The sequence below is a fragment of the Heterobasidion irregulare genome (genome assembly GCF_000320585.1).
Source record: "Heterobasidion irregulare TC 32-1 unplaced genomic scaffold scaffold_09, whole genome shotgun sequence".
Taxonomy (NCBI): Eukaryota; Fungi; Basidiomycota; class Agaricomycetes; order Russulales; family Bondarzewiaceae; genus Heterobasidion; species Heterobasidion irregulare.
Genome location: NW_009258205.1, coordinates 499,784 through 526,963, shown reverse-complemented (window position 1 = coordinate 526,963; position 27,180 = coordinate 499,784). Strand labels below are relative to the sequence as shown.

At 52.4% G+C, this 27,180-nt stretch overlaps 11 protein-coding genes across 11 annotated transcripts; 6 read left to right on the top strand and 5 right to left on the bottom strand.

The window, feature by feature from the left end:
* Positions 1-179: 179 nt before the first annotated feature.
* On the bottom strand, positions 180-760 carry HETIRDRAFT_420696 (uncharacterized protein; the record flags this gene model as incomplete). Its single annotated transcript, XM_009551593.1, has 4 exons — positions 180-321; positions 383-496; positions 555-671; positions 726-760. 4 exons carry the CDS (start codon positions 758-760, stop codon positions 180-182), a joined length of 408 nt encoding a protein of 135 aa, XP_009549888.1.
* An 873-nt stretch (positions 761-1,633) lies between these two features.
* Positions 1,634-2,779, top strand: HETIRDRAFT_107512 (uncharacterized protein; the record flags this gene model as incomplete). Its single annotated transcript, XM_009551592.1, has 2 exons — positions 1,634-1,867; positions 1,924-2,779. Coding segments are annotated over 2 exons (1,090 nt in total), but the record flags the coding sequence as incomplete, so codon positions are not given.
* HETIRDRAFT_326078 (uncharacterized protein) lies at positions 2,776-6,235 on the top strand (the record flags this gene model as incomplete). Its single annotated transcript, XM_009551591.1, has 9 exons — positions 2,776-3,078; positions 3,128-3,354; positions 3,406-3,652; positions 3,703-3,869; positions 3,941-4,022; positions 4,077-4,505; positions 4,555-4,851; positions 4,896-5,578; positions 5,626-6,235. 9 exons carry the CDS (start codon positions 2,776-2,778, stop codon positions 6,233-6,235), a joined length of 3,045 nt encoding a protein of 1,014 aa, XP_009549886.1.
* Positions 6,236-7,833: 1,598 nt separating this feature from the next.
* Positions 7,834-9,536, top strand: HETIRDRAFT_20681 (MFS sugar transporter; the record flags this gene model as incomplete). Its single annotated transcript, XM_009551331.1, has 6 exons — positions 7,834-7,882; positions 7,979-8,126; positions 8,357-8,606; positions 8,676-8,880; positions 8,939-9,384; positions 9,468-9,536. Coding segments are annotated over 6 exons (1,167 nt in total), but the record flags the coding sequence as incomplete, so codon positions are not given.
* A 1,365-nt stretch (positions 9,537-10,901) lies between these two features.
* Positions 10,902-12,101, top strand: HETIRDRAFT_453968 (uncharacterized protein; the record flags this gene model as incomplete). The annotated part of the gene is made up of 4 exons (XM_009551590.1): positions 10,902-10,944; positions 11,053-11,058; positions 11,114-11,356; positions 11,449-12,101. The coding sequence occupies 4 exons, from the start codon at positions 10,902-10,904 to the stop codon at positions 12,099-12,101; spliced, it is 945 nt and encodes a 314-aa protein (XP_009549885.1).
* A 366-nt stretch (positions 12,102-12,467) lies between these two features.
* HETIRDRAFT_441426 (uncharacterized protein) lies at positions 12,468-15,763 on the bottom strand. Its single transcript, XM_009551587.1, has 7 exons — positions 15,381-15,763; positions 14,823-14,954; positions 14,527-14,757; positions 14,264-14,440; positions 14,049-14,200; positions 13,769-13,903; positions 12,468-13,718 (listed from the first exon to the last, which is right to left on the bottom strand). The coding sequence occupies exons 1-7, from the start codon at positions 15,436-15,438 to the stop codon at positions 13,608-13,610; spliced, it is 996 nt and encodes a 331-aa protein (XP_009549882.1). The 5' UTR covers positions 15,439-15,763; the 3' UTR covers positions 12,468-13,607.
* Positions 12,510-12,787, bottom strand: HETIRDRAFT_163845 (uncharacterized protein; the record flags this gene model as incomplete). The annotated part of the gene is made up of 2 exons (XM_009551589.1): positions 12,510-12,629; positions 12,680-12,787. 2 exons carry the CDS (start codon positions 12,785-12,787, stop codon positions 12,510-12,512), a joined length of 228 nt encoding a protein of 75 aa, XP_009549884.1.
* On the bottom strand, positions 13,047-13,316 carry HETIRDRAFT_326147 (uncharacterized protein; the record flags this gene model as incomplete). Its single annotated transcript, XM_009551588.1, has 1 exon — positions 13,047-13,316. One exon carries the CDS (start codon positions 13,314-13,316, stop codon positions 13,047-13,049), a length of 270 nt encoding a protein of 89 aa, XP_009549883.1.
* A 3,114-nt stretch (positions 15,764-18,877) lies between the features above and the next one.
* Positions 18,878-21,310, top strand: cyp47 (cytochrome P450 monooxygenase 47; the record flags this gene model as incomplete). The annotated part of the gene is made up of 14 exons (XM_009551586.1): positions 18,878-19,001; positions 19,054-19,151; positions 19,211-19,302; positions 19,357-19,400; positions 19,454-19,551; positions 19,602-19,774; positions 19,837-20,093; positions 20,148-20,214; positions 20,264-20,458; positions 20,514-20,543; positions 20,595-20,828; positions 20,890-20,922; positions 20,980-21,008; positions 21,062-21,310. 14 exons carry the CDS (start codon positions 18,878-18,880, stop codon positions 21,223-21,225), a joined length of 1,638 nt encoding a protein of 545 aa, XP_009549881.1. The 3' UTR covers positions 21,226-21,310.
* Positions 21,311-22,038: 728 nt separating this feature from the next.
* Positions 22,039-23,772, top strand: HETIRDRAFT_435834 (uncharacterized protein). Its single transcript, XM_009551585.1, has 7 exons — positions 22,039-22,477; positions 22,570-22,755; positions 22,870-22,939; positions 23,021-23,131; positions 23,193-23,250; positions 23,311-23,353; positions 23,428-23,772. Exons 1-7 carry the CDS (start codon positions 22,062-22,064, stop codon positions 23,654-23,656), a joined length of 1,113 nt encoding a protein of 370 aa, XP_009549880.1. The 5' UTR covers positions 22,039-22,061; the 3' UTR covers positions 23,657-23,772.
* A 1,395-nt stretch (positions 23,773-25,167) lies between these two features.
* On the bottom strand, positions 25,168-27,178 carry HETIRDRAFT_107505 (uncharacterized protein; the record flags this gene model as incomplete). Its single annotated transcript, XM_009551584.1, has 2 exons — positions 25,168-25,440; positions 25,520-27,178. The coding sequence occupies 2 exons, from the start codon at positions 27,176-27,178 to the stop codon at positions 25,168-25,170; spliced, it is 1,932 nt and encodes a 643-aa protein (XP_009549879.1).
* Positions 27,179-27,180: the final 2 nt, after the last annotated feature.

Here is a 27,180-nt window from a genome sequence, read left to right as displayed (position 1 = left end):
AAATGTGTTTTTTTTGCAAACAACGCGAACACGGTGCAAGCTCAGACAAGATGCCATTATATATGTGATCAACATTGAATTGTATGCGTAGAGACGAGAAATCATAATAAGTCGTAACGGCTACATGTAGCGCAGAGAACAAAAGTCCATCTCATTGGTCAACTTGGTGATGTTACTATCTAATTGACTAGGGACATGAAAAACAATTGGGCAGAGTCCTTAAAGGACTGGATGACGGTGGCGCCAAAAATCATGGTATCTTCACCGGAGTGTTCCATTCTAGGAGGCGCAAAATAGAATCCAGAGGCGAGTACGAGATAACTATGGAAAATGGGACAAGGATGAAAACCCACAACTCGAGACGACAGAACACTGCACGTACCTGAGAATAAGGATACTGCCACGATGATAGTTGGCCTTTGCTTCAATATACGTATAAGTCAAAAGGAAAATAGACAAGATGATGACAATGACATCCCAACGAGGGAAAATCAACCTACGGATACCATTGTGAGCGAATCAGCCACAGAAAAAAAAACCCGATAGACACGCACGTGAAGGTATTGACAACCTTTCCTACGTCTGCTGGGTCATACCAAGCCGAAAAGGCAACCATCGCAGGAATTTGGAGAAGACAAACTTGCAGTGCATACGCAGACCCAATTTCCATACTGCACGAGACAATACATTAACGAATGATTGGACTCATGGACGTGGAAGTATACCTTGATGCAATGTTGCCGTTCATAGCGAATGACATCGCATTTATGAACTCTGTAGGACGAGTCGTCCACGAGCGCGGCAGAGCTCGAGGAGGAGGCGCTGGCAGAGGAGAACGAGTTTTGGGGTGGGAGCGACGGTGCCAGGCGCCTCGCGCGCATCAGGGTGTACGATATGCGCTACCTCCAGAACGACTGCCTCTATGGGCCATTCATTGTCGCGCCACCATGCCTATGCTGGACACCGGAGAAGAACGGTACCGTTTGGTCTCTGGTAAAGCGGTGGCCTAGTACTCTGGACACTGGAAAAGGCGGGTGGGGTAGCAGTGAGCGGGGAGCAGGAGCTCACCTGTGAGTGGGTGAGGGAGGACGGCATTGGAGGACGGCAGGCCAGGGTTCTAGAAGAGCCTTTGGGTGTGTAGGAAGGTGGAGGTGGCCAAGTGGTCCTGCAAGGTGAGCTCTGCATGAACGACTCAGACGTGGGTGGGCAGACAGACAAACGGGTGACTCACCATCTCTCTCTTCTCCATTATCGCATTCCTTGCTCTCCTACACCGGCAAGCATGGATGGTGCAGGCTTGAACTTGCTCAGCAAGCTTGCGAGAGGGTCCTGGGAGGTCCTAGAGCCGCCGCTGCATCGTCTTGAGCGCCTCGTCATCACTGGTCAAGTCTAGTCAAAATTTGGCGTCGACCTGGAGAGCGGTCGTTGGACATGGTATGAATGCTGTGGGGGTGGGGTATCTGGCCACTTCCCTTGTGGGCGCAGCTACGTGTGGTACCCCACCAAAGAGAGAGAGAGGTAAGTCGCATCGTTGACGGTGCAAGTGGACATACAAACAAATGCAAATACTTACCTCGTCGTGAATCACATTTACAGCCCTCGCTCAGTGTTCAGCCCTCGATACATTATCTCAATGGCTCCCCACCTCTGCCAGGGATGCAGGCGCGATGACTTCAAATCCGAAAAGGGCCTCAAACGGCATATCAGGTCTTGCATGGCCTATTTGGAATATGTCAAGGGTATCATTACCCGAAAACGCACATGGGATGAGGAAACCACTGCTGATCAAGTCACAAAGCGCGCATGTGTTGAAGATGGCAGAGACAAGGGAGAAGGGAGCTCACAACAGTTGGTGCGGGATCTCGATGTAAGTATACATACTTTGCGGATGGACGCACAAGCTCACCTTTTCTCAATCCAAAGAACGATATGTACGTGGATGTAGAGAATCAGAGAATCCACATTTCAGATCTACCCCAGCCTCTCTCTCAAGCCCCAGATTCATCAACTCACTCGGGCCATTCTGGACATGCTGTGCATTTCCCTCGGCGATTTGACGACTTTGTGCCAGTCGCGCCGACTCCCTTGGCGCATATTCCAAATATAACTCGTGCACAGAATCCTGGCGTTGCAGATGCGACATTGATTCTGCCGCCACCACCTTCTGCAGAACAATTGCACCCCTCCGCTTCGACTCCAGAGCCCCCGAAGCCTATCATCACGAAGCCAAATGGTTTTGGACTCTTCCGTCGCTACCCGACACAGCCAACGATTGATCCAGAATCTTCATTTTCACTTGACAGTATCTGTGACACTCCAACTCTTGCTCAGACTAATCAAACGGCCGCTTCGCGTGGCCCCGAGACAAACTCTGGGATCAATGGTTCAAAAGACTGGTTTTTTCCATTCTCAAACTACAGCTCAGCCAAAATTGCTGGCTGGCACTACTCTGGGTCTTCTGATAAATCTATTGGTGAGACAAATCGATTGGTAGAGGCACTTCGCGATCCTCGATTTGATGTGAAGGAGCTCGTGAAATTCAACCTCAACCAAGAAAATGAGCGCCTTGACCGTTATCTTAATGACATTGACAATCCGTTCTCAGGCGAGGATGGATGGCTCAAGGTGTCTGTAAAAATTTGGTTGCCCAAGACGGGCAAAAAGTTCCCGAGCGAGTCAGCTGCCCCTCAGTTTGAGGTGAAAGACATCCATCACCGCCGTCTCATCGACATCATCAAAGGAACCCTGTCAGATCCGGTCGCGCAAACATTCCACATGACCCCCTTTGAACAATTCTGGGTCACAGACAATGGCAAACGTGAGCGGGTGTATTCCGAGATCTACTCCTCGGATGCGATGCTTGAGGCCCACAAGGAGGTCTGCGCGCTGCCACATGAACCCGGTGACGATCTCGAACGTGTCGTCGTCCCATTGATGGCCTGGTCCGATTCAACACATCTTGCAAGCTTTGGGGATGCATCGCTCTGGCCAATCTACGTCTCGTTCGGAAACCAATCAAAGTACGTTCGTGGAAAGCCAACATCTCATGCATGCCATCATCTGGCCTACATTCCTTCGGTATGTTTCTACACTCACGACATACTATTTTCCGCTCAATTTTGTCCAGCTTCCCAGCCAGATTCAGGAATATTACAGAAAGGTCTACGGAGAAACAGCATCTTCAAAGGTTATCACTCACTGCAAGCGCGAACTCATGCAAAAAATCTGGGAGCACTTACTAGATAAAGAATTCATGAAGGCGCACAAGCACGGAATGAAGATTCTATGCAGCGACAATGTTTGGCGCCTTTTTTTCCTGCGATTCCTGACATACTCTGCAGACTATCCAGAGAAGTAAGTCTTCACACGGTCTACAATATTTGTTGATGATGAACATACTTCTAGAGTCCTCCTCGCCACAATTAAGTACCTTGGAACCTGTCCATGTCCTCAGTGCCTCATCGAGAAGAGCGAGATCTCACAAATGGGCTCTAAGTTGGATATACGGCGGCGTGAAGCCATCCGCCTTGACACCCCTATCCGACATATTGAATTAGAAACTGCACGTAAAATCATCTTTCAGAATGGAGTTCCTGTCGACAGTAAGAGAGTCGACAAGGTCCTGGGCAATCACTCTCTTACTCCGACACGGGTGCGTCATCTCATAGAACATCTTTGGTTATTTGCTCATTTTGTGTACAGAATATATTTTCGCACCGATTCCATCAATCTGGATCAAATTTCTTCCGGATGTTTGTTGTTGATCTCTTGCATGAATTTGAACTTGGCGTTTGGAAAGCCACATTTACTCACCTGATCCGTATCTTGTACGCTGAGGGTGGTGACCAGGTTCAGCACTTGGATGAGCGGTATGTTTGTTACGTACTCGTATTTGGTGGATATTAACAAATCATAGATACTGACGGGTTCCAACATTCAGTGTAGACGCCATCCGAAGATTTCATAACAATGCATCTGCCATGAAGAAACCAGCTGCACGAGACTTCGAAGATCTTATTCAGGTACATGTTCATGCATGCTCCCTCAGTTTATACAGTGTTTATATATTTCTGCAGTGTGCCATTCCTTGTTTTGACAGCCTGCTACCTGTACCCCACCATGCCATTGTTATGGACCTGCTTTTTGCTCTTGCAACATGGCATGCTTACGCTAAGCTGCGGCTCCACACTGACTCAATATTGATATCTCTCGAGTTGGCGACAACAGCACTCAGCCAACACATGCGCAAATTCAAAGCTACTACCTGCGCATCCTATGAGACAATGGAGCTTCCAGGAGAAGAAACTCGCCGTGTACGACGGCAAGTTGCCAAGGCCGCGAACCAACAAAAGAAAACAACGGCACTCAGTGCAAAGAAGAAAAAACTCACACAGCCAGGAAAACGACGGAAGGACTTCAACATTTCCACATACAAGAATCACGCGCTTGGGCATTACGCCAAGACAATCCGGCTCTTTGGTACGACAGATTCATATACATCGCAAGTCATAAGTTAGCCTCTTTTTTGAAGCATCTTGGCTGACTTGTTACGAGCAGGGAGAACTTCAGCACCGCCACTCAAAGCGCCGCTTCAAAAGGACAAACAAAAACCAGTTCACGAAGCAGCTCGCACAACATGAGAGCCGAGAACATGCTGTGCGCAAAGTAAATGAACGCATGATGGCCTCCAGTCAACCCCTCCCGGCCCCTGGTGGTAAGAAGTTGACTGCTCGTGGTGATGCCCTCCTGTGCACACGGCCAGAAATACACCATCACATTGCTGAGTCTGTCAAAGAGTATGACTACATCACCCCTTGGCTTACCGAGAACCTAGGGGACCCTGCACTCAAGGTATGCATGTATAGTTCCCGATCGACATTCTCACCTCTTACAAGCTTTTTTTTCTAAACGAATTTCTTCCGCGTCTTCGGGACCACCTGCTTGCACACTTACTAGGCAAAATTTGGGACGGTGACGAGCACAGCTTCACAGATGCAGAGCGGAGACAAATTCTGTTCGATAATGACCGCCTTTACCGACACAGCACTGTACGGATCAACTACACGACATATGATATACGTCGAGCCCAGGATTCCATCAACACGCACAGTCATGCCGATATCATGCTACTGTCGCATGAAGATGACGGCGACGCAACCCCTCCGCACCCCTACTGGTATGCCCGTGTCATCGGCATCTACCATGTCTTCGTCACGCACCCGACCCTGTCGCCTGAACCTAGACGGCTTGATTTCCTTTGGGTCCGCTGGTTCGGCCGCGATACGGGCTCGCCAAGTGGATGGGCCGCGAGACGCCTACATCGTGTTGGCTTTGTCGATAGCAACGACCCGAGCGCATTTGGTTTTGTTAATCCTCAAGATGTGATCCGCGGTGTTCATATGATCCCGGGATTTGCTTACGGTCGCACGTCCGAACTTTTAGCGCATTCAATTGCTAGAAAACATGAAGAAAACAAACCTGACGGGAATGATGACGAAGAAGACCCTGAATGGATGTATCAAAATGAGTATGACGAGCGCTGCGAAGAGACCGACTACCTTTTTTATTATGTCGGAATGTACGCATTTCTTATTCATCTTGCGAGTCATGACTGACAGGCACCAGGTTTGCCGACCGTGATATGTTTATGAGGTTCCGCGGTGGCGGAATAGGCCATAGAGGTACACGCAGTGTTGACAAGTACCTCCAACAGGATACGTACACCCTTGACCCCGAGGATCTCACCGAAGAGCACGAGGCACCTTTGAATGGCCCGAGCAACACGAACGCCGCCACGGTCAGCGCTGCCGAAGCCGACGTAGCGTCAAACGACGCGCACATGAGCACTGCCAATGCCACAGCGACATTATACGTGGACATGCCGTCAACAGAGGGTGATGCTGACGGTGTTGCCGACAAAGGAGGGGGGATTTCAGACAGCGAGGACTCGGGTATGCCGGAGGATCCTGAGAACATATCAAAAGGTAAGAGCCGTGAAACAGCGGGGGAAAGCGACACCCACGATGATGACAAGGACGAGGACGAGGAAGAGGACGAGGGCGAACATGAAGGCGAGTCCGAGTCCGGGTCCGAAGATGAGTCCGAGTCTGAGTCCGAGTCCGATGATGGGAGCGGCTCGGAGGATGCTGCGGACGAGGGATCAGAGAGCGGGGACACTGACGACGAGGCCGACGACGAGGCGATTCGAGACCGTGAAGGCTACGGCCCACTGTAGGTCACCTAACTTGTCGCCCGTGCTTGTTTTTGTTGTGCGTCGATAGAACTGCATGGCCTAGTAGTTGTTTTCACGCGAGGGTAGCTGTAGCAAGCTGGTTGGAGCCATAAAAGCCTCGCATTTCGTAGCTGTACTGTACTTGTACCGACCAGTACGAGACCGCGTAGAGACGTCGACTGGGGAAGCCTGGGGAGAGCTCAAAAAACATACCCGGGCTGACAAGCCCGTGTAAGCCCATGTCGGGATTCGCCGGCCTCGCCAGGCGTCGCCAGATTTAGGCGCTTTTCCTGATGTACCCATTCTCCCCCCGGACCCAGCTCGGACCTCTGGCGTGATTCACGGGGGTCCTCGCCAGCTACGGCCCGTGCACAGTCACTATCATGAGCATATGAAAAATTTGCCCTCTATCGAAAAAAGTGCTACAGTTCCCGACCGTATTACAGACTCTTACAAAACATTGCCCACCGTCTTGATTTCGTTTCTCAATGAGAACAAAATAGGAAGTAGCAGGAGAGGACTCGGGATAAGAGGAGACGGGATTCGCAATCCCCATGTCAATAGCCTGCTGAAATCGAGCCTCGCTCCACGTGGCCTTCGACGACATTGATCCCTGCTTTTCAGGTTGCTCCAGTCTAGTACAATGGCTTAGGATCTCTTTAGGTCAGTCTAGCACTGCACGATTATCTTTTGTGGTCTCACAGAGGTCAGATTGTTCCCCACTTCGAGGCTACCGCAGTGAGCGGTAAGGTAGGGTAGGGTCTGTGCGAGACATCATGCTTAAATATGGAATTGGAGCACATACGCTTGACAACACATGTGTGAAACACGTCCGAAGTACGCACGCTACTCGAGTAGTGGCCGAACTGAGATTGCAGTTAGCAGGCTAGTGGGGTGCGATTTCATACCTCCTGCACCACATTCGCACTTCGTGCGAGCGGGCGGGATGCAAGTCGCGTCGTTGGGAGATCTTCAGGATGTGAGGGTCAATCGTGATGTCGGGGTATTGAACGTCGAACGCTGAATATGAACGCCGCATAAGTCACAAAGGACGCTGTTCGTACACAAAGAGGCTACCTGAGAGCTACCTGCTGCTACTTCATTACGTTGATGTCAAATTGCCCTTGAACCGCAGATTTGATCGAATTGCGCAGAGCTTGGCTCTTCCGTGCTCTTCGTAGGAGAGACTTTCCAATTGCGACTGTAATTCAGCACCGGGTCCCTGCCATTGCGATCCGTCGCGACGCGCTCCGGTGAGCTGGTCAGATTGCTAATGACCATTGACTGGCTTGTCCGAGGAATACCGAAACGCCTCGCTCGAGCATACTGCTGCTCAAAATGAACGATGTGACCTTGCAAGCAAGGTTCCCTGTCCCTTTTTCCACCTATCCTTGCCAGGCAACACGTAAATGGCCATGTCCAACTTCTACGAGCGCCAGCTCGTGCTTCTCATTGTCGTATGCGTTGTCGTCCTGCTGCTTGAACGATGGGTCTCTTCGAGAGACAAGCCTCAGGATCCAACCTCAGTAGCTGGGGCCGAAGTCGACAATTCGCTCGAGGATGAAGACAACAAGAGCGTATCTAGCACGCCGACGGGCGCGCTAAGTACCCTGATGAGGAAGTATCTGACGGTTTACGCGATTGTCATGGGTGCGTTCTCCGTCAGCCCCCCGTTGTATTGAGCATTGGAAGGAGTGATCGTGAGGGTTTGACCCGTCCATCTGACACATCTTTGTGGGACAACAGGCGCGGACTGGTTGCAGGGTCCATATGTCTATTCGCTCTACCATGAACAGTATGCTTTTCCCGAACGGATTGTCGCTGTTCTGTTTGTCACAGGCTTTGTGAGCGCGGGTCTCTCTGCACCTCTTGTTGGGGTATGGGCAGATCAATAGTGAGTCTTTATCAGCATATTTGCCTTCGCCTTTGGCGTACACGAGTGTGGTTCCTGTGCATCATAGATACGTTGTCAACATGAGCTCTTGCATGAGCAAAGTGGCGTAATCACCAAATGAATGTTATGCAGTCATGCATGACTGCATGGGCATCTTCAATTACCATCTTGAGCGCCTTACAGCTCCCTTTCTGTCTCGATGCTACCCCTGCTCACCACATATTATCCAGTGGCCGACGCCGGTTATGCCTTACATTTTGTGTCACGTACTCGCTCACATGTGGCCTACTTCTTGTTCCCTCCCTGCCTGTCTCGCTTTTGGCCCGTGTCCTCGGCGGCATCTCAACTTCGATTTTGTTTTCTGCCTTTGAGAGCTGGCTTGTCTCGGCAAGCTCGATAGCCGCGCTTCGTAGCGAGGACCTGAGCGCCATCATGGGTCGTGCAACGCTCGTCAACGGGTTTGTCGCGGCAGCTGCTGGCGTACGTCCTCTCCTTTGTCAATTTGCGTGATGCATTCATAAATGCGTATACTTTTGAATCTGCCTATAGCTTTCTTCGAATCAGCTGGTGGAATGGAACGGAGGCGGATACCGCTCACCGTTTATTGCAAGCGGTATATTGCTCGCGTTGGCTTGGGTCGTAATAAGTTGGACTTGGGGCGAAAATTATGGTGAAGGTGGTGGCGCACACGTATCGACCGACGATATTTTCCAGATTAAACGCTTAGGTGCAGCATGGAAGATCGTAGTCGCCGGTACGTCCCTTCATTTCGCTAGATTCAAAGGCTGGCTCACCGCGCGTCTACATTGCAGACCCCACGCTACTTGTCCTCGGATTCACACAGACGATACTTGAAGGGTCTATGTACCTCTTCGTTGTCATCTGGGTTCCTGCGCTTAAGGAATGCTCAAGCACACCTGATTCTATACCTCTCGGTTACGTCTTCTCTGCCTTCATGATCTCCATGATGCTCGGCTCGCTCCTATACACATTCATCACCTTGCACTGGCACCACCCGCCCCCGTCACACATGCAGCATACTTCAACGCTCACGCTGCACGCGAAGCTGAGCTCGCTTGTATGCGCAGTGTCGGCCATCGCATTCGGCGTGAGCGTGAGTGCTGGGCACGTTATGGGAGAAAATGGGGAGATGGTCAAGTTCTGGACATTCTGCATGTTCGAGGCGTGCATAGGGATGTATTACCCGGTGCAAGGCATGCTCCGCGGGTCCCTCATCGCTAACGAGTACCGCGCCACCGTAAGTCTCGCATATCTCTCTGTTCCAGTTGTGTTCCGCATTTCTGCTCCAGGCTGATAGTGTTCATTTTCCCGGGACATCAGCTGTCGGCGCTCTTCCGTGTCCCGCTCAACGTGTTCGTCGTCGTGTCCCTGCTGACGGGCGTATCGGCGCGAGACTTTGTCTCGCTGGTATGCGCGGTTGGGCTTGCGATCTCGGCAATCACGACGGCCGTCGTCGTACTCCCTCGCGTGGGGGCTCCGTCATTAGAAGATTCGGAAGGAGACGCTATTCTCAGTGGAAGTCATGATGTGACGCAAACACTCGACCCCACCGCGCCACCGTTGTATTCGTATGCCTTGTCGCCCATGGATCGCGACACGGGGGTGGATACATTCGGGTCTGATTGAGATCGTTCGAGGCCAGATGAGGTGTTTTTTTCTTCTCGTCGCAAGTCTCCATCAAACAATATGCCTGCTTGGGAAAAGCACATACAACCGACATGAGATGCAATGCCAATTTGACGCTCGAGACTCTAGATAGCCCGGCACTCGCCAATCTAGAGCAATTTTTGCAGAGGTTGTGCGGTGCAGTGCAGGGAAGAGCAATAAAGTTTGATTTCCTATGACCTCAACACCGCGGACACGGGCAGGAATGGGTTCCGGTGTGTCATCCCACATTGCTGCAGGATGGTTGCAGGATCCGCGTGAATTTCGACTGTTTCGACCCTGTCGGGGCTCGGAAATACCATGATACAGGATTGGCGATGGTGACCAACAGGCTCGAGACAAATATCCTACATTTTGCTGTGACGGGGACAGTTCGAGGACTCGAGGAGGACAAGTCTCTACAAGTCTGGACAAGTTGAATTATGGATTTTGATATGCTATATGAAATATCACGGACTTACCGGAGGAAGCCGGAGGATCAAGGAATTGTCAGTCTCCGACTAAATTATCCCGTTGTAGAATTAGAGGGGATGCTCGAGAGTAAATTTGGAGAGGGCATTCGGAGGTAATCGCATGTGGTGTATGTATGAGAAAGTCAATCCTTCTGTGTGTATTGTGTCGCTTTCCACACTTTGCCTCAGCTAGCGGTAAGCACGGAACACAATTGGTAGAGAAGAGCAGTAACGCGTCGGAACACTGTCAGAACCCCAACGACGATGGTCTAGTGTTGTTCTCCACGAGTTCTCCACGCTGATTTCATTTTGGGAGCTCCGTTGCAAATCAAATCTTCACAAGCGTTTCGGTGCCATTCCTTCCGATCTAACGCAGCCGCGTGGCGCATAATCCCTATGGTCGTCACAGGAATTACAGCCGCTGCTATCAGCACTGAGATGACGCCGATAGACGAAAGAAGGTCACGAGATTCGCCGCAATAGCAAAACGCCAATATGTGCGCATCGCATAAAGGTGGCCGGCTAGGACTCGCTCGCGCCTAAGGGGCAGGCTAGAGGAACCTATCGTCTCGCTCCTGAGTGACTTACTTGACTTGCATCGTCCGCTTTGACCTCGGCCTTTTTGCATCTCTTCGCCATGCAGCTCCGCGCCCTCGTCACCCTCTTCGCTTTCTTCGTGGGTGCGCAGGCCCGAGGTAAAATTAATAACGCTCCTAGTACTCAGGCATGGCACTGACAGAATCGCTTGTTGTGAACTCCGTGAACAATTATCATCATCTTGCTCATAGTTGTCGGTAAGCCAAAGTCGGCGACGTCGTGCGGAAGAAGGATGCTCACCGTTCTCTGCAGCCCGCGACGATGCCGCTTCCCTCTCCAAGCGCGTCTCTGATCCGTTTATTCCCGATGAGTATTTTGAGGTCCAACTGGAGTCCGCCGCGCACCGCGCTGCGATTGTTTCGCAGTGGGACATTCCCGTCGGCGCGCGTGTCCTCGAGATCGGGTGCGGCCAGGGAGATACCACCGCTGTACTTGCAGAGCTCGTCGGTGAGAACGGCCATGTCACGGGCGTCGATCCAGCATCGCTCGATTACGGTACGTCTTGCTGCTTGGAGCTTCAGCCCATCGTATGCTGAGGCTTGTTGCCGACTCATAATCGTTGACACCATCGTGCTCGGTCTTTGCAGGCCTGCCACTTACACTCAGCGAAGCGCAAGCGCGCCTCTCCGCCGGCCGCCTCGGCAGCCGCATCACCTGGGTCCATGCCGATCCGCTCGCCTTCCTCTCTGGTGCTAGCACATTGAAGCCGACCAGTGAGCCGTACGATGTCGTCGTATTCTCCCTCTCCATTTGGTACTTCTCCTCCCCGTCCGTATTTTCTGCGGTCCTCGCTGCCCTTGCACCGCACGCCAAACGTCTCTGCATCGCGGAATGGAGTTTGATCGCTTCCGACCCTGAGGCGCACGGGCACGTCCTCGCGTCGCTCGCACAGGCGGCGCTCGAATACCACAACCCCGGGGCCACGTTGAACGTGCGCACAATATTCCCGCCTGCGACCATCGTGCGCGCCGCAGAGTCACCCAAGGGAGGCGGATGGAAACTGGTGAAGGAGAGCCGTTTCAAGCCGGCGGCGAGGACGCCGGACGGGCAATGGGAGGTAGAGGCGGTGCTGGATCCGGCCTTTGAGAAGGAGATGGATGAGTTCGTGAAAGACGAGCAGGAGAGGGCGGTGGTGATTGCAATGCGGGATGCAGTGAGGGCGGCGGTGGACATGGTTGGGGGGCCGAAAAAAGTAGAGCCGATGGATGTCTGGTCTGGCCAGTTTATGCGCGCGCAATGAGGAAGACAATACACCCGTATCTGACAGACATTACTAGTTTGAGAAGGTTGGCGACCTGACTTCTGGCTTTTGTGCATTTCAGGTCACAAGATGCCTTTGCCATAGTGTCCGGATGTTCGATGAATGTTCGCGTTCTATGTAGTCCATCCGGTCAGGCGGTGACCTGGTAGTACGAGCATGTAGGGTGGAAAGGATGTCTCTCAAAATACATTGCTGGAACCAGGCTTGTCGAGGGCCGCCGAAGGGCAAGCGGCGATACATTGTCATTCTCACGGCTCACGTGGCTTTGGTCGATCTCGATATCGCACTCACGCTTTCTTCCTCGACCCTCGACCATTTTTTGTCGGATAAACATTGGATTGATGTAGCACAAGATTCTGCCCAGAGGGCCGATACCATTAGCCGCGTCTACTTACCAGCACCAGCGACGCTCATCCACTCTATAAAACGCCGAATATAACGCCGCCGAACGAATATGTAGATGAAATGAAATACTGCACGCGTAAAGGTAGCAAGATGGCCGATAACCTAGTAATCTCACAGTCGCAATATTAGAAGAGCAGCAGAGCGGGACAAACGAGACTGACACCTAGGGGGAGAAAGAATAAGACAGGGGAACGAGGGGGGGAAGGACTCGCGTATGTACAGAGCGCGAGCGGGGAGTAGAACGAGTGCGATAGGAACATATATATATTGGCGAGACACTATGGACAAGCGGGGTTGGTTATGGTATCATCTGGGAGGTGGCGAGGAGCGCGGCAAGAAGGGTCGAGTCGGCATCGAAGAAGAGGAAAGAAGGTAGGGAGAGGGGAGAAAAGGGGAAGAGAGATGATACTAGAAAGACATGGGGACAAACAAGGGAGGTTCAGACATTGCGCCAAGACGAACGATACACAGACCAGACGGTGAGCAAACAGACAGAGGTAGGGCGAAATAGCGAAAGCGTCAGATTCCAACGCAGAGGGGAGCCGTGCCGCGTCGCGCGGAGCCAGGCAGTGTGCATAACGTGGCGGAGCGAAAAGAGGGCAGAGGATGCGGTCTGGTCTGAAAATACAAACGGACGTGATATTCGAGTCGAATGGATCCTATGTGTGCTTTGTGCTGTCCATGCGCGTTCCAGTCATTACTTTTTCTTCGCGCCACCGCGTCCGACATAGCCCACCCATCCGCCTCCAACAATATCCCCACCGCACAAAAACCCCTATATGCACCCATCACGTCTTGCGTCCTTTCACCCACTTTCCCAGTCCTGCCTCGTCCGACCGCCTATATCCCGATTACGCCACATCCATCCTCGTCCGCCCACTTGCCCACCTACCTGACCCGACAGACACCATGAAAACCGACCAACCAGCCGCAAACGACGAAGATGAAGACGATGACGACAAAAACCGAGATCGGGGAGACGAAACTGAAGGAAATAAAAAAGAAAACGACTCAAAACGTGGGAGCGCGATTGATGGGTTTCGATCCGATGCGCGTCGGGGAGGTGTGGCCATGCGGCGCTCAGCCCATTTTGCCGTCTTTCTTCTTCTGTTTACGCGGCGGAGTTACTGGTCGTCCCATATTCATCCCTCCATAAGGATACTTGGCCTTTTTCTCGGCCGGCTTCAAGATCTGAATTCGGTGTCAGTGAGCACAGAAAAGTGATTTGAAGGTAGACGTACCTGGAAGGAACACAATAGCGTCTCATCCACACTCATCATGGCGCCCGCGTTGTCAAACTCTCCGCAGTAATTTGGCGCTGAAAATAGCGTGACCAGCTGTCGCTTTGCGAAGAACTCGTATCCATCCTCGACGACCTGGGGTGGGTGGTGGAAAACGGTGAGGGCGCAACCGAGACGCCATGCGAGGAACAAGGAAATTGTTGTAATGATCGGCGAAATAAGCCCCGAGTAACAGCCACAATTGTAAGTGCTATGAATCATCAAAGATGGCGCTACGTACCTGATGAGCTCGACATATGAGATCCATATCATGCTTCTGCAAGAATCGCGAGACAACGTCTGGACCGAACGTAAACGAGACTCCTCGATCATTCTCTGACCATCCCGTGATATCCTTGTCTGGGTCGGACCATAGCAAATCACAAAGTAGACCTGCATGCAATCAAGACAACCTGTCAGCTAAGGCCACCATCATGATATCAACAAGATGGGCACCTGTGTCCGGCACATCCGTGGGTCTCATCACTCGTCTGATTTGCTCCATCGACTGGAGATCCGGACTGAGTCCACCATGCATTGTGAAGATCTTCTCATCAATGATAGCAGCGATAGGCAAGCAGTTGAAACAGTCTGTGAACGTCTTCCATAGCTTGATGTTGTACCGCCGTTTGCCTGCGTGACATCGTTCAGTCAGCTTTCATGCCTACAGACCCGCCCAAAAAGCGTATTCAAAAACCAGTAATGGCGATGACACGCACACTCGTCATAAAACCCGTAAATCCGGTTTATACTCGCACACTCGTGGTTGCCTCGTAGGATGAAAAAGTTTTCGGGGTATTTAATCTTGTATGCCAGGAGCAGGCAGATTGTCTCGAGCGACTGCTTCCCCCGATCGACATAATCGCCCAAAAAGAGGTAGTTGGATTCTGGCGGGAAGCCGCCGTACTCAAAAAGTCGGAGGAGATCATAGTATTGACCGTGGATGTCACCTATGCAGGAGTGTAAGGACCCCTGCAGAGAAATAAGAGCGCGCAGCTCCAGGTTAACGACGAACCGCATATCTTGATGGGCGCTTCCAACTCCAGCAGGATAGGTTGATTTATGAAAATCTCGCGGGCTTTGGTACAGAGGTACTTGATCTCGTACTCTTGCAGTTGGACAGGTTTCCCTGGTCGGTTGCCTCGAACTGGTGCATAAAAAAGAGCATGGATGAGTCTGTGGATCCGGGAGTGGCATCATAGCGTGCCAATGGTCACCAAGAGCTAACAGATAGCGGCGTGCAGAGGAGATGTCGGGTGTCAACCAGGTATGACAAACAGAACGGTCCAGCATGCCATTCGGTTACATAACCCCATGCCTGGCGCGACGTCGAGCAACGTCTCCCCGCTGGTGTCCGTAGCACGCTCTCCTTGTTGCTTCGAAGGATAGGAGGCGTATAGCCACGTAGGCTTGGCCAGAAAACCCTTTTCGCTGAGGCCCTACTGCGGGAGTGTGTTGATGACGAATCACAAGCATCTCGCCGAAGCACGACGGGTGTGGGCCCGCCCGAAGACATGGGGTGGCATAGGATGACGCCGAGGGAGGTGCAGAGGATGTGAGGAGGACAGCTCACCTTCGAGCAAGCGGTCGATGACCGAGTCAAGATCGATCTCCGTCGCATTATCAGCCATTGTGAACGGTTCGGTAGCAACGGTCGTGTGTCGTATCCTGCCTAGCGAGGGTTGTGGCGCGAGCGGGATGCGGAGTCCAAAGCGGTCCTGGGATAAGGATATGCGGAAGACGGAAGAAGAGGTGCGGAGGACGTTGAGCGGTGTTGTTGTTTGGTGTGAAGAGAAACACAGTCTAGGTGTTGAGTCGGTATTTTTGTGTGAAATTGAGAGCGGAGAGAGGAAAGCAAGCTGGCCGCTCGGAAGAGAGCCGGCTGCGGGGAGCGATGGGGGAAAAAGAGAAAAAAGACAGAAAAAGAGAAAATCGATGGGGCGGTGGGTCTCGGCGTTGCGCTCAAGACCGATAACGACCGTCTCTCGTTTGATCCCAGCGACCAATCCCGGACAAACACCCACCCGCGTGGGACAAACACCCGCCAGTGGCTCTCCTCGCACACCATCTCATCCTTTCCTTTGTCTACACCAAGCACTCTCAGGGGCTTCCCCGTGCTCACAGTCCCCTCAGTTGTCCATGAAACCCCCTCGCTCGGCGCCTACTTCTAGCCGTCGGCCACTGGACTTGCAAGCACTCATAATAACCCTCTTCGTGACCGTTTCGTCGTCGTCTGCTGACTCCTGCTCCTATTTGCGTCGTGGGTTCGACTGATAGACTGTCCCACCCCGGATCGACCCGAATCCCGAGTCTACTGCACGCGAGCTAATCATATATTACCTGGGCCACTTGATTTTTTGCGTCGGTCGCATCTAGAAAGCGACACTAGAACTATGCTAGCTCACAAATCTCATTGCCTTGCAGTATGCGCGCGTACGCGTTGAGACGGATGAATGTTACCATGCCAGGATACACTTATTGTTGCTGTCCTTGAACGCGTGCAATGGTTGTTATCACCCGTCGTTGTGCTTTTTGTCTCTAAATTCTTAAAAGATGACGATGCCAACAACGACGATGTTGTTATTGTTGTTGGTTATGCACCGGCGTCAGCCCTACAATGATGCAACAATGCCCATACACAGCAGTGGCATGTGTAGGCAACCGAGCATTCAATTCCTGGGCCCAAGATGATTTAATCAAGTAATTGGATTCGAAAATCCAAGGTTGGGCAAGTCGGCGATCGCCGACGCCGACATGAAAAGAAATCTTTAATGCGGAACTGCGAAGAGCAAATATTGAGCGACGTCCATCCGTGTGAGAACTATTGCAGGATGCGAGAAAAACGCAGAGCTATGATTGTAGAGGTCAAGGGAACGAGCTGCTAGGTGCGCACTGTGAGGTGAGATATCGGATCTAGAGCCAACGAAGTCGGCCGCAGTGAATTTCCACACGCGAAAATGACTGACGGGTGAATATCGAGTCTCCCCTGCCAATATAGACTTCCCATCGGTTCGGGTCTACAGCTGACTAGCGAGCCTCAATCGGAAGCTGCGCATGGAGAGGAGGCGGCAGAAATGTGGCCAAGGGTACGCATGCGACTCGATGCATTCAGCCTACCTCGCGACGTGCCTTGTGAGTGCGGCCATCAGCAAGCACAACAAAAGTCTATCAGGATTGGGATTCACCTATCGAAACTGAGTCGCTGAAATTACGCACCTAGCCAAGCGGAGGGTAGCCAAGGGACCAAGTCTACCCAGGCAAACTTTTATCTAATTTATACTTCGAACTTGGGGAGTACCTGGCACGGACCGAACATGAGGAAGCCCTAACACCAACGCTCATGCATAAGCAGCGCACCCCATTCTATTTATGTCAGTGATCTCACGCGATACGTGCGTGGAGTACGTCTTTGCTCATTCCGGCATCCAAGAGATAACCCGTGGACAAGCCTTGTCAGAAACTAGATATCGGCCTCTGTACGTTCCGACGTGTATCGGCGTGCGCACTAATCGCTTGACAGGATAGACAAGATTCTAAGCCGAGATATTTCGACAGTTCAGCGCACGAATCCTCGTCGGGTTTCGGTGTGCGCCATCGTGTATATGTCGGATTGGGGCGCAATGCAAGTGGCAAGGTTGGCGCCGGCGGCACATAAGAGGCCCCCTGGAGGTAAGTGGCTTCTTTTAGACTTAATCCTAGAAAGGGATTCTATCGCTGAATCCGAGTGCGAAACAGGAAGGGTCGAGTGATTACTCAGATGTGTAGTGGATGACTTGATATTCTCCGGAAGAAGTTCCGACGGCGTCAGTTCCGTACCAGGACCGTGTTATAGGTGAATCGGGTCTCCAGTTGTAGCCTGCAGCATGTCGCCCTAAGACCGAGATGTGACATGAGCGCTGTAGCATGCAGCTTGCACCGCAGGACTGAAAATTTCTGCTTGAAACTTATTAGCATGGCATTCACGAGGCCTGCGACAAGTTTTGATCAAGACCCGTGTACATCGTCTATGGTGAGCCTCTCCAGCCATTCAGGTTCTCTGCTGATGGATCCATTATGGACAGCGCTTCGCGCTTCAGCGCTCGTAGATGACCAAAGGTCGGCTGTATAGGAGCGAAGAGGGGTAACGTTAAGATACTAGAGCACGACAGTTATGATAATTGGACGTACCCTGTCATTTTCACACCAAGCTTGCAGAGACACTTTAGAGCCCAATTCAGAGTGAGACAAAACGAGCAACTCATAAAATCATGAGCTCCGAGACGTCCCGTAATCGCGGTGAACATGTAGAACGTTCCCAAGCAATCCAGTAGAACAGCTTCACCGCCAAGACATTTACATAATCGTAGATTTCGGAGTTGCAGAGTTGCTCAGCGACTCTCAGCGACTTTTTCCTTTCTATGGTGTCGCCTATTAGTTTCGTTCCGCTTTCAAGATGGATATGAACCAAATGACCAACGGAAGGCCGATGAGGTCCCCACGGAACACTCCGAGCGGATTAGCAACAAGTAGGCTCAAGTAGACCCATTTGGCAGTTGCTAGGCCCATTTGGCATCGACAAAAATGCGAGCTTCTGCTTGTGACATTATCGAGTTCATGTCAAACGGCGTCCACATTACCCTCAGTTCATCTAGTCTGCAGTGAGTAGTCGACCCCATCTCATCGGCGCTAACATACCATGGATAGAGCATGCGTCTATCCCCGTCGCATCGGCGATATCGACGCGTCATATTAAGAAGTTGTTGACTTCACCCAGGCTTCCATGCCCAAAAGCAGTGGCCATGGAGCGACGGAGCGCACGGGTACTAGAAACGTCGCTAAGATCTCGTCATGAACAGTCAGTTTGTCGGCGATACCGCTGCTTCTACTCCCTCCGCCACCAGTCGAACGCCTGTGTTTGTCTTTCCGCTATGGTTCGAGGGTCCTGTTTGCGGAATGTCCTCGAAGGATCGGTGTCAGCAGGTCGGAACCACTTGCTATAAAGAATCGGTGAAGGCTATCTGCAGCGGCCGACATCGTCTACTTCCTCTAACAGCTAGCCACGCTCCGGCTACGGACAGGTTTATTTCTGACATGATCACAGTGATCTCAGCCTTCTTCTTTGCTTCATGGGTTCTGTGGAAGCTGATGAATCGGTGGAATAGACAAGCCCCTCTGCGTAAAATCGCAGGCCCGCCTAGCCCGTCGTTATTGACAGGTTAGTCTGATATCTCTCTCGATTCCATACTTGTCGTTTATCAGATTCACAGGTCATATGGGCCAGGTATATAGTCAACAAGGTTGGAAGTTTCATGCCGATCTTGCAGCAAATTACGGCAAAGTCGTCAAGCTCGATGGAATCCTAGGAGTAAGCTGGGAGAGTTTATGACACAATGTTAGCAATGCTCAAGCGAAGCGGATGCTCAGGACGCACACTTATATGTCAGCGATACCAGAGCTCTTCATAATATCTTGGTCAAAGATCAGCACATATTTGAAGAGTCGTCGCATTTCATCCAGTACGTCTCTTGACTTGCGACATGATAAACTGAGACTGGAATTGTTTTCAATAGGCAGAATAGACTCATATTCGGCATGGGACTGGCATCGACCTTAGGTATGTGAACGAGGTAAGAATCACTCCTTCACAAAACTCACCCGATTCTCCAGGCGACCATCATAAGCGACAACGGAAGCTCTTGAACCCTGTCTTTTCCAGCAGCCATATGCGGTATATGATGCCAACTTTCCATCGAATTTCTCATCAGGTAAGATACTCAACATCATAACAACTGAAGATGAGCTTATGGTTGGTTAGCTTCGAGATGTCCTTATTCGGATGACCAAGGGTTGTTCGGCAGAGGTTGATATGATGGACTGGATGACGCGTGCTGCGCTTGAGATCATCGGTCAAGGAGGGCTTGGATACTCTTTTGATAGCCTAAATGACAAGATCGAGAACTCGTATGGTAATGCGGCGAAAACCTTATGGTGCGCACCACTTACCTGATCATGGTCGACTCGTATTCATGACGGGACAATCATATCAATAGGCCTACCATCAACTCGCCACCGATCATGATCATAGGGCAATTCTTACCTTGGGCTGTCAAGTTTGGAAATGCCGCTTTCCGCAGGGCTATTGCGGAAGCAATTCCCGAAAAAACCATCCGGCAACTTGTTAATATCGTCAATATCATGGACACTACGGCTAAGGAAGTTTTCGAGATCAAGAAGACGGCTCTTAACAAAGGTGACGAGGCTATGCTTGCACAAATAGGAGAGGGCAAAGACATCATGAGCATCCTATGTATGTGTCTTTCCTCACTCGACCCAACATAGCTTGACAGAGTACTTCACTTAGTGAAAGCGAACCTGGCTGCTTCGGAAGAAGATTCACTTACCGAATCAGAGCTGCTAGCTCAAATGAAGTATCTATCACGATGTTCATCTCGAGAGCTTCGGCTGATATCTGTCTAGCGTTCTGATCTTCGCAGCTATGGACACGACATCATCTGCACTCGCCCGCATTCTCCATCTGCTGAGCGAACATGTTGAAGTCCAAGAGAAGCTTCGTGCCGAACTCACGGAGGCTGCAGCCAAAGGCGCCCTGGATTTCGACAGTCTAAATGGCCTTCCTTACTTGGATGCCGTATGCAGGGAAACGCTCAGACTGTAAGCAATTGAGAACCTTGCTAGCGAAACCTTGAATCAAATTATTTCTATCCAGGTATCCTCCGGTCCCGTATGTAAATAGAACGTACGTCTTACCTTCTCTCGATGCGATATCGACGGCTGATAAGCGTTCTAGTACTCGCCAGGACGTAGTTCTACCTTTGGGGACGCCCATAACCGGGGTCGATGGAACTGAAATTTCAAAAATCACGATTCCCAGGAATACAGGGATCATCGTCAGCATCATCGCAGTCAACCGTGATCCAGGCATCTGGGGCCCAGATGTGATGGAATGGAAACCCGAAAGGTGGCTTTCGACCCTGCCCGCGTCGGTGACAGACGCTCGCATCCCGGGGATCTACTCAAACACGTACGTTCTTACCTGCTTGTCCCCATCAAGGTAGGTCTCGTCATGCTAACAAACGTCGCAGGTTAACATTCTTGGGTGGTGGTCGCTCGTGCATGTATGTTGCCACGACAAAAGGAGCATCTGATTTGGCTAACATTTGCTTCGTGACTAGCGGCTTTAAATTTTCTCAGCTGGAAATGAGTGAGTGGATGTTTTGAATTAATTCCGTTGCGATGCACTGACTACGCGCTCAGAGGTTATCCTTGCCTCTTTGATTCCTGCCATCCGGTTCTCTGCTTCGAAGAAACGCATAGGTTGGGTGATGGGAGGACTCACGGGACCTGTCCTGGAGGGGACTTCCCAGCCGTCGATGCCTCTAATTTTAACTCCGGTGAAAAGCGAACAGAATGTTCAATAGACGACTTGTCTCATTCCTCAGGCCCTTTCGTATTGTATGTATATTTCGCATCGGAAACTCTCATACAGCGTGTATTACACTCATCTCCATCGCACGTGCCTCGTCACTTGTGTCCATCAACTGTCTTCCTCTGCTTGTATATCCTAGACCGTCTTCGTCGTCTTGACGTCATCAAGGTCGACCACTCGTATGTACCTCGCAGGGCCGCAGATCCGTAAAGAAAACTTGCACGCAAAGTCTCATGAACGCACTCTCAAGCACTCGCTGGATCATAAGACAATTACTCTTCACTTCCATTCTATCACTTTTTCACAGAATATGTGCTACGTACGTGTTATTCCGGAAGCATTGGGACATGCGACCTTGGTCACCTGTGAGTTGTCGCTTCTTGATACCCTTATCTAACCTTGATATCGTCTAAATAAGAAACCAGGGATCGTGCGATGGAGCCTCCTACATGCTGAACGACTCTTGTAAAAGACAGCTGTATGACCGCTACGCGTGCGCGCCTTTCTGATATATTGTCAAGATGCGAACAGGCCCACGCCTTGCCGATATTCCCATGAGGACTCAAATCTCAAGCCGCGTGTTCTTTTCGCCTTGTCTCGATCCTCTTTGATGTATTGCTATCGCTGATATCGATAAGCACCGATTCTGGCTATTGTTAATCTCTCTCGTTGACGATAGCGTGGGGCACCGGGTCCCGAAAATGCGCGTATTTCTAGGTTGAGAAGGGGTCAGGAATTGGATGGTATATAGCTAGCAGGAGGAACTCCGAAGGTCTTATTAACAGTCTATTCTCACATCCCATCTCCCCAGCGTACCAGCACTCTACGATGTCGACAACAGAGAGCACCACTGCTACTATTCTGTCTACCGCGTTGGCTTCGTCCGCACATATCAGCGACGATGCGCCCTCCAGCGTCGTATTTGATCCCGCCATACACCTCGCCTACACGCCCCCTTCTTCGAAGCTCACCATGGCCGACATCGGCCTTCCCGCCGACGCCGGCATCTCTCCCGTCGCGGTGACGCAGCCTTTCCCCCTCATGTCACTCGCGGGCGTACGCGAGCTGCGCAGGGACATCCTCTCGAAAGACGTCATCGACAAGTACACCGTCTCGAGCTACATCGCGCCGTGCCAGAGCCGCGAGTTCCCGAGGGAGGCCGCGCCATTTGTGCACCAGGTGTGGACGCACCCCGAAGTGCTACGGATCGTGAGCGACGCCGCGGGAGTCGAGCTGGTGCCAATGCATGTTCCTTCCACGCCTTCTCTGCGTCCCCGCATCGATCGCTCACCGCTTGCATTCTTGATCCCTCTGGTGCAACGACGCATGCGCTCAGCATGGACCTGGAGCTCGGGCACACGAACCATCAGGTCGGGCTCGCGGGCAAGCACGGCATCCGAGCACTCAGCGGGCCAGACCCGAAACCCGCGATGCCGGCAGCCAACGCAGAGGAGCTGAAAGCCCTTGCCGACGCTGATCTCGGCCTCTCCGACGGGAACGTCGTGAACTGGCACCATGACAGGTGCGCATCCTTCCGTCAATCCTGATCCTTCCCGCACTCGCGTTAACGCTCTCCGCTGGCTCGCCCCTCCTCCCCTCTTCCGGCGCCGTCTTGTGTTCTTCCGTTGGGCGACAGTTACCCGTTTGTCTGCGTGCTTATGCTCTCAGACGTGTCGAACATGATCGGCGGGGAGACGGCGCTGCAGGCGAGCAAAGCTTCTCTATCCACGTGTCCCGGCGGGACCGACCTGACCCTCTCTCTCACTCACTCACTCACACACACATAGCGAGGTGACGGCGGCGTGACGAAAGTGCGAGGGCCGAGCGTCGGGAGCGCCGTGGTCCTGCAGGGCCGCCACGTGAAGCACGTCGCGCTCCGATCGTACAACGCCCCGGAGGTGCCTCCCTCCCTCGAAGTGGTCTGCTTGCTTATTGGCTGATGTCCGGTCGCTCTGATAGCGGATCACGATGGTCACGTCCTTCCGGGCCAAAGACTCGCTGATCAGAGACGCATCTGGTACGATCACACCCTTTTCCCGTCCACACCCGCTCAGCATCAACGTACTCCCGACGTCAGTCCTCACCACCATTCACCCCATCACGAAACCGAACCGCATCAAGCAAGTAGCCCCCCTCCCACAGCCCCATACCTCCAAAACTGAACTAACCCCCCTCCGTCCCCTCAATCCGACAGCTACCAATGGACGCTCTACCGCACGCAGCTCCTCGCCTCGCGCTTCGCCGCTCTCGCGGCAGACCTCGAGCGGCGGCACGCAGCGCTCCCCGCCGATGACGATGCAGACGGCCGTGGGGGCTCCGCGATCGTCGACCCGGATGCTATAGACCGGTTCGTGCAGGAGCAGATCGACTACCTTGAGAGGACGCGGTCCGAGCTCGCTCGCCCGGTTGCCGGCGCCGTCTAAGGATGCGCACCTGCTATAGTGCTATGCAGTCTACACCATGATCACATAACAAGGCTCTCTTCGTAAATGCGTCGCAACTCAATACATATCGGAGCGGTCTGGATGACTCGACTCAGAAGAGTAAGCGCTCATGAGCGGTATGAGCTGTTCTAGATGGAATAGAAGATACGCGAGTGCATTGACAGCGTAATGCATCCGATCCACACTAAATTACAGAAAGAGTAAGCTCGAACGAGTGCTGGTCGCATGGAATGTAAAGTAGGTAGCCTATAGCCTACCGAATAGCCTTGAAGCTTGAAAGATACCTGGATACCGACACTTGGAGACTCACGCTAGCCTCACCCGCAGCGGGAATGCTGGGACCTGCGATTGAGAGGAGGAAATTTATGAGAAGATGAAGACAAAAATTGTAATATGATTCTTTAGCTGTCTCTGCGCGATGCCCTATGTTAATCGAGCATCCTGAACACTCGTGCGACGGTTGGATTTTTTTTTATCGATTTTTATCGATTTTTCTTCGTTGAGGTGTGATCCTGATTCGGATTGATTTTTCTTGGCTGTGCGAAGACGCGTCGTTGCCTCGCTGAATAGTCCATCGATAGGAAACTTTGAACCCTTGATACGTTGCGCCGAATGGGTCTTTTGAGCGGATCTATCCCTGTGAAGATGTTTCGTGAGCACCAATGCCAGAGGTCACTGTAGCATATTAGATAGTCGACAGTGCACGAGGGTAGAGGGACTGTGGAGGGTTCACTTATACTGCGCCCGCTATTGGACGCTTCCCTCTCCACGTCGCTATTCAACCATGACAGATTCAACAGCCCAATTGCATACTCGTGAGTGTCGTTACCAGTATGCAGAACATGCTCACCGTGATTTTCTCCCAGACAACATCCGCATTGACAAACGCCTATGACCGATTGGGCCTTGTCATGGATAATTCAGACGCAGCCAAGCGCGTGGGCCCCAGACCACTATGTACAGGATTAACGACAAGGCAAGGGACAAGGTGGTAAAGATAATAATAAGTACAAAAACAATAAACGGTAAAACAAGCCACAGGAAACAAAAATGGGCAGAAATAAGGTGGAGAAATAAAGTAATAAACGGGTGTACGATATGAGATAAAGGACGACACAAAAGTCCACAGTCCACAGTCCGTGATGCGTGTATGGTTATATGCGCGAGCTACAGTAGAGCCGCGTTCGGTACAGTATGTGTGGTTGTTTGCAAGCGCGCGAAATCGAAGCCGAAACATGGATGAAAGAACATATCCAGTGATGCGAGGATGGGAGGGGGGAGGGAGGCGTGCAGATGCGACGACATGAGTCCTAGTGAGACACCACAGTGACGAGAGAGAGTACAAGGCCATGAGGATATACCTAATACAAGAAAATTACAAGTTTTGCGATACAAAAATCGAGGGAGGAAAAAGAAGTGGAAGACTTTTTGAAAAAGATCCTCGGCGGGGCGGAAAAAAGGGAAGAGAAGCGCGGGAGGCAGTGGACACCTCAACTGTGCACACTCTGCATGAACGGCAGCGCTTCAAGCGTCGCAAAGCCCTGCAGCGGCGTGAGAAACGGTACAGGTCCCCCATCCACATCCACATCCACATCCACATCATTCACTGGCACTGGAACTGGTGCCGGCATCGGCATGGATATTCCTGATGGCGTGCCGTGGACACCAACTAATGCGGCTGAGGGAGGAGTCACACCGCCGAACAGCGCAGACGCGGTTGGACAATCAGCGCCCTCAATGGCGGTCATCGCATAGTGTTGGCTCTACGACAAGCCAAACGCGAAAACAAACAATCAGTACCAGATATTCCGGAGGTGCGCGCATAGGACAGGGATGACATACTGCAGATGGGTACCGTGGACGGCTATAATTGAACTGCGCCGGGACCGGGAGCGAGAGCGAGAATTCAGAGCTTCCAGGAAGTACATGAAACCCATGATACTCCAGCCGCTCCACGTTGCTATCACCCGCGGTCTGAACGTCGATATCGACGTTCTGCATCTGCACCTCCGTACCATGACTTATGTCCATGAGCTCGAGCTCCTCGCTCTTCGCTCGGCGCGCACGCTTCCGTGGATTCTCGTCCTCCTGGTCATACTCGCCGCGCTGATGGTTCGCACCAGTAGCATCCGCTTCCGCTTCGGCCTCCGCTTCGGCCTGCGCCTGCGCCTGTAATTGCGCCGCCCTACGTTTATGAGACTTAACGTGAATTGCGAGCCCGTTCGGCCGGTTGAACATGCGCGGGCAGAGGTTGCACGCGTGCATTTTCGGCTTTGGGTCTGCGGACAGAGGCGCCTGTGCAAGCAAAGCGGGATGAGCCGAAGCCGGGTTCGATAGGCCCCAGACCGCGAGAGTGTTCGCGTAGTGAAGATGTTCGGTATCGGAGTAGTGCTGGTGATGTGCGAGGCCGTACCGTGCCTTTGATAAGTGCAAATCAGTGGGTATGTGGGTTGTCGGGAGGAAAAGGTGTGGGCTTGGCCCTGAGGCCGTCGGGAAATTATGAGCAGAACGCAAGGCGAATGTATGCGACTGGTCCAGAGAAGACTTTATGTAGGCGCCGTGCGGTGTATAGGCATATAGAGAGTGACAGGGCAGGGTCATCGAGGGTGGGGGATGCGACGGTGGGGGATAAAATATGGGGTGTGAAGGTTGCTCGTGCGCAGATGCGGACCCTGGCCAAGGGTAAATGTCGGGCATGCCCATTTGCTGATGATACTGGTGGGCAGGGGAAGTTTGGTGCATCTCGTGACCAGGCCAACCCACGGGCTGACCATGCTCGGCGGACAAAAAAGTGGGCGTAGGCTGATCGCCCTGGCCGTATTGGTCTGTGGCCGCAGGGAGATCGGCGGCCTTGGGGACGTACGGAATCGAGAGTTTTACCCTGAACTCGGAGGTGAACGTTTCCGGAGGGCCAGTGGCAAGAAAGGGGAAATCTGGCGACGTGAGGCGGCGGCGGTTCCAGAGCTCCTTCATGAGCGATGGCGAAGGAGAGAGCGAGGACTTGGACGACGCGTTGGACGAAAGGTCGTAGTCATACCTGTCGCCGTCGCTGTCGATCTCGTCAGACGCGCCAAAGTGGCGATATGCGGTGTCCTCGTCAAGAGGAGAGTGGGTATATGCGCCGTCGGGAGCCCAGGGATAGGCAGGCTTGGAGTCTGGGACAGCGCTGAAGGACACGAGCATATCGCGAGGGATACCGGGTGGAAATGCCAGGCGGTTGGCCTCGCGGCGATACGCGCGTTTTTGGTTTGAACTTGACACGCCGCGTTGACGGGCAACGGGGGGCGGTGCTTCGAGCGACGGGGAGGAGAGCGGCGTGGAGGCGGCGCTTACCTCTGGCGGGGTGTTCGGGTACGAGGAGAGGGAGGAGGGGGAGGTTGCGAGGGAGGTGGAGGACAGCAGAGTGGGACAGAGGCTGGGGGAGGGGGAGGGGTCCATGGGGTGGACGAGGAGGGTGTGGTCTGTGTCGATGGAGAGAGCAGGCGGGTGCGGGGGAGACATTG

What these genes read in the sequence shown, in the direction of transcription:
- HETIRDRAFT_435834 (XM_009551585.1), top strand. Translation starts at nt 22,062, where the DNA reads ATGTCGACAACAGAGAGCACCACTGCTACTATTCTGTCTACCGCGTTG. An exon ending in GGAGTCGAGCTGGTGCCAAT is followed by an intron (nt 22,478 to 22,569) that starts GCATGTTCCTTC and finishes GCATGCGCTCAG; the next exon opens with CATGGACCTGGAGCTCGGGC. An exon ending in GATCGTACAACGCCCCGGAG is followed by an intron (nt 23,132 to 23,192) that starts GTGCCTCCCTCC and finishes TCGCTCTGATAG; the next exon opens with CGGATCACGATGGTCACGTC.
- HETIRDRAFT_441426 (XM_009551587.1), bottom strand. Translation starts at nt 15,438, where the DNA reads ATGGCTGATAATGCGACGGAGATCGATCTTGACTCGGTCATCGACCGC. An exon ending in CACGGATGTGCCGGACACAG is followed by an intron (nt 14,201 to 14,263) that starts GTGCCCATCTTG and finishes GATTGCATGCAG; the next exon opens with GTCTACTTTGTGATTTGCTA. An exon ending in TCATATGTCGAGCTCATCAG is followed by an intron (nt 13,904 to 14,048) that starts GTACGTAGCGCC and finishes CACCCACCCCAG; the next exon opens with GTCGTCGAGGATGGATACGA.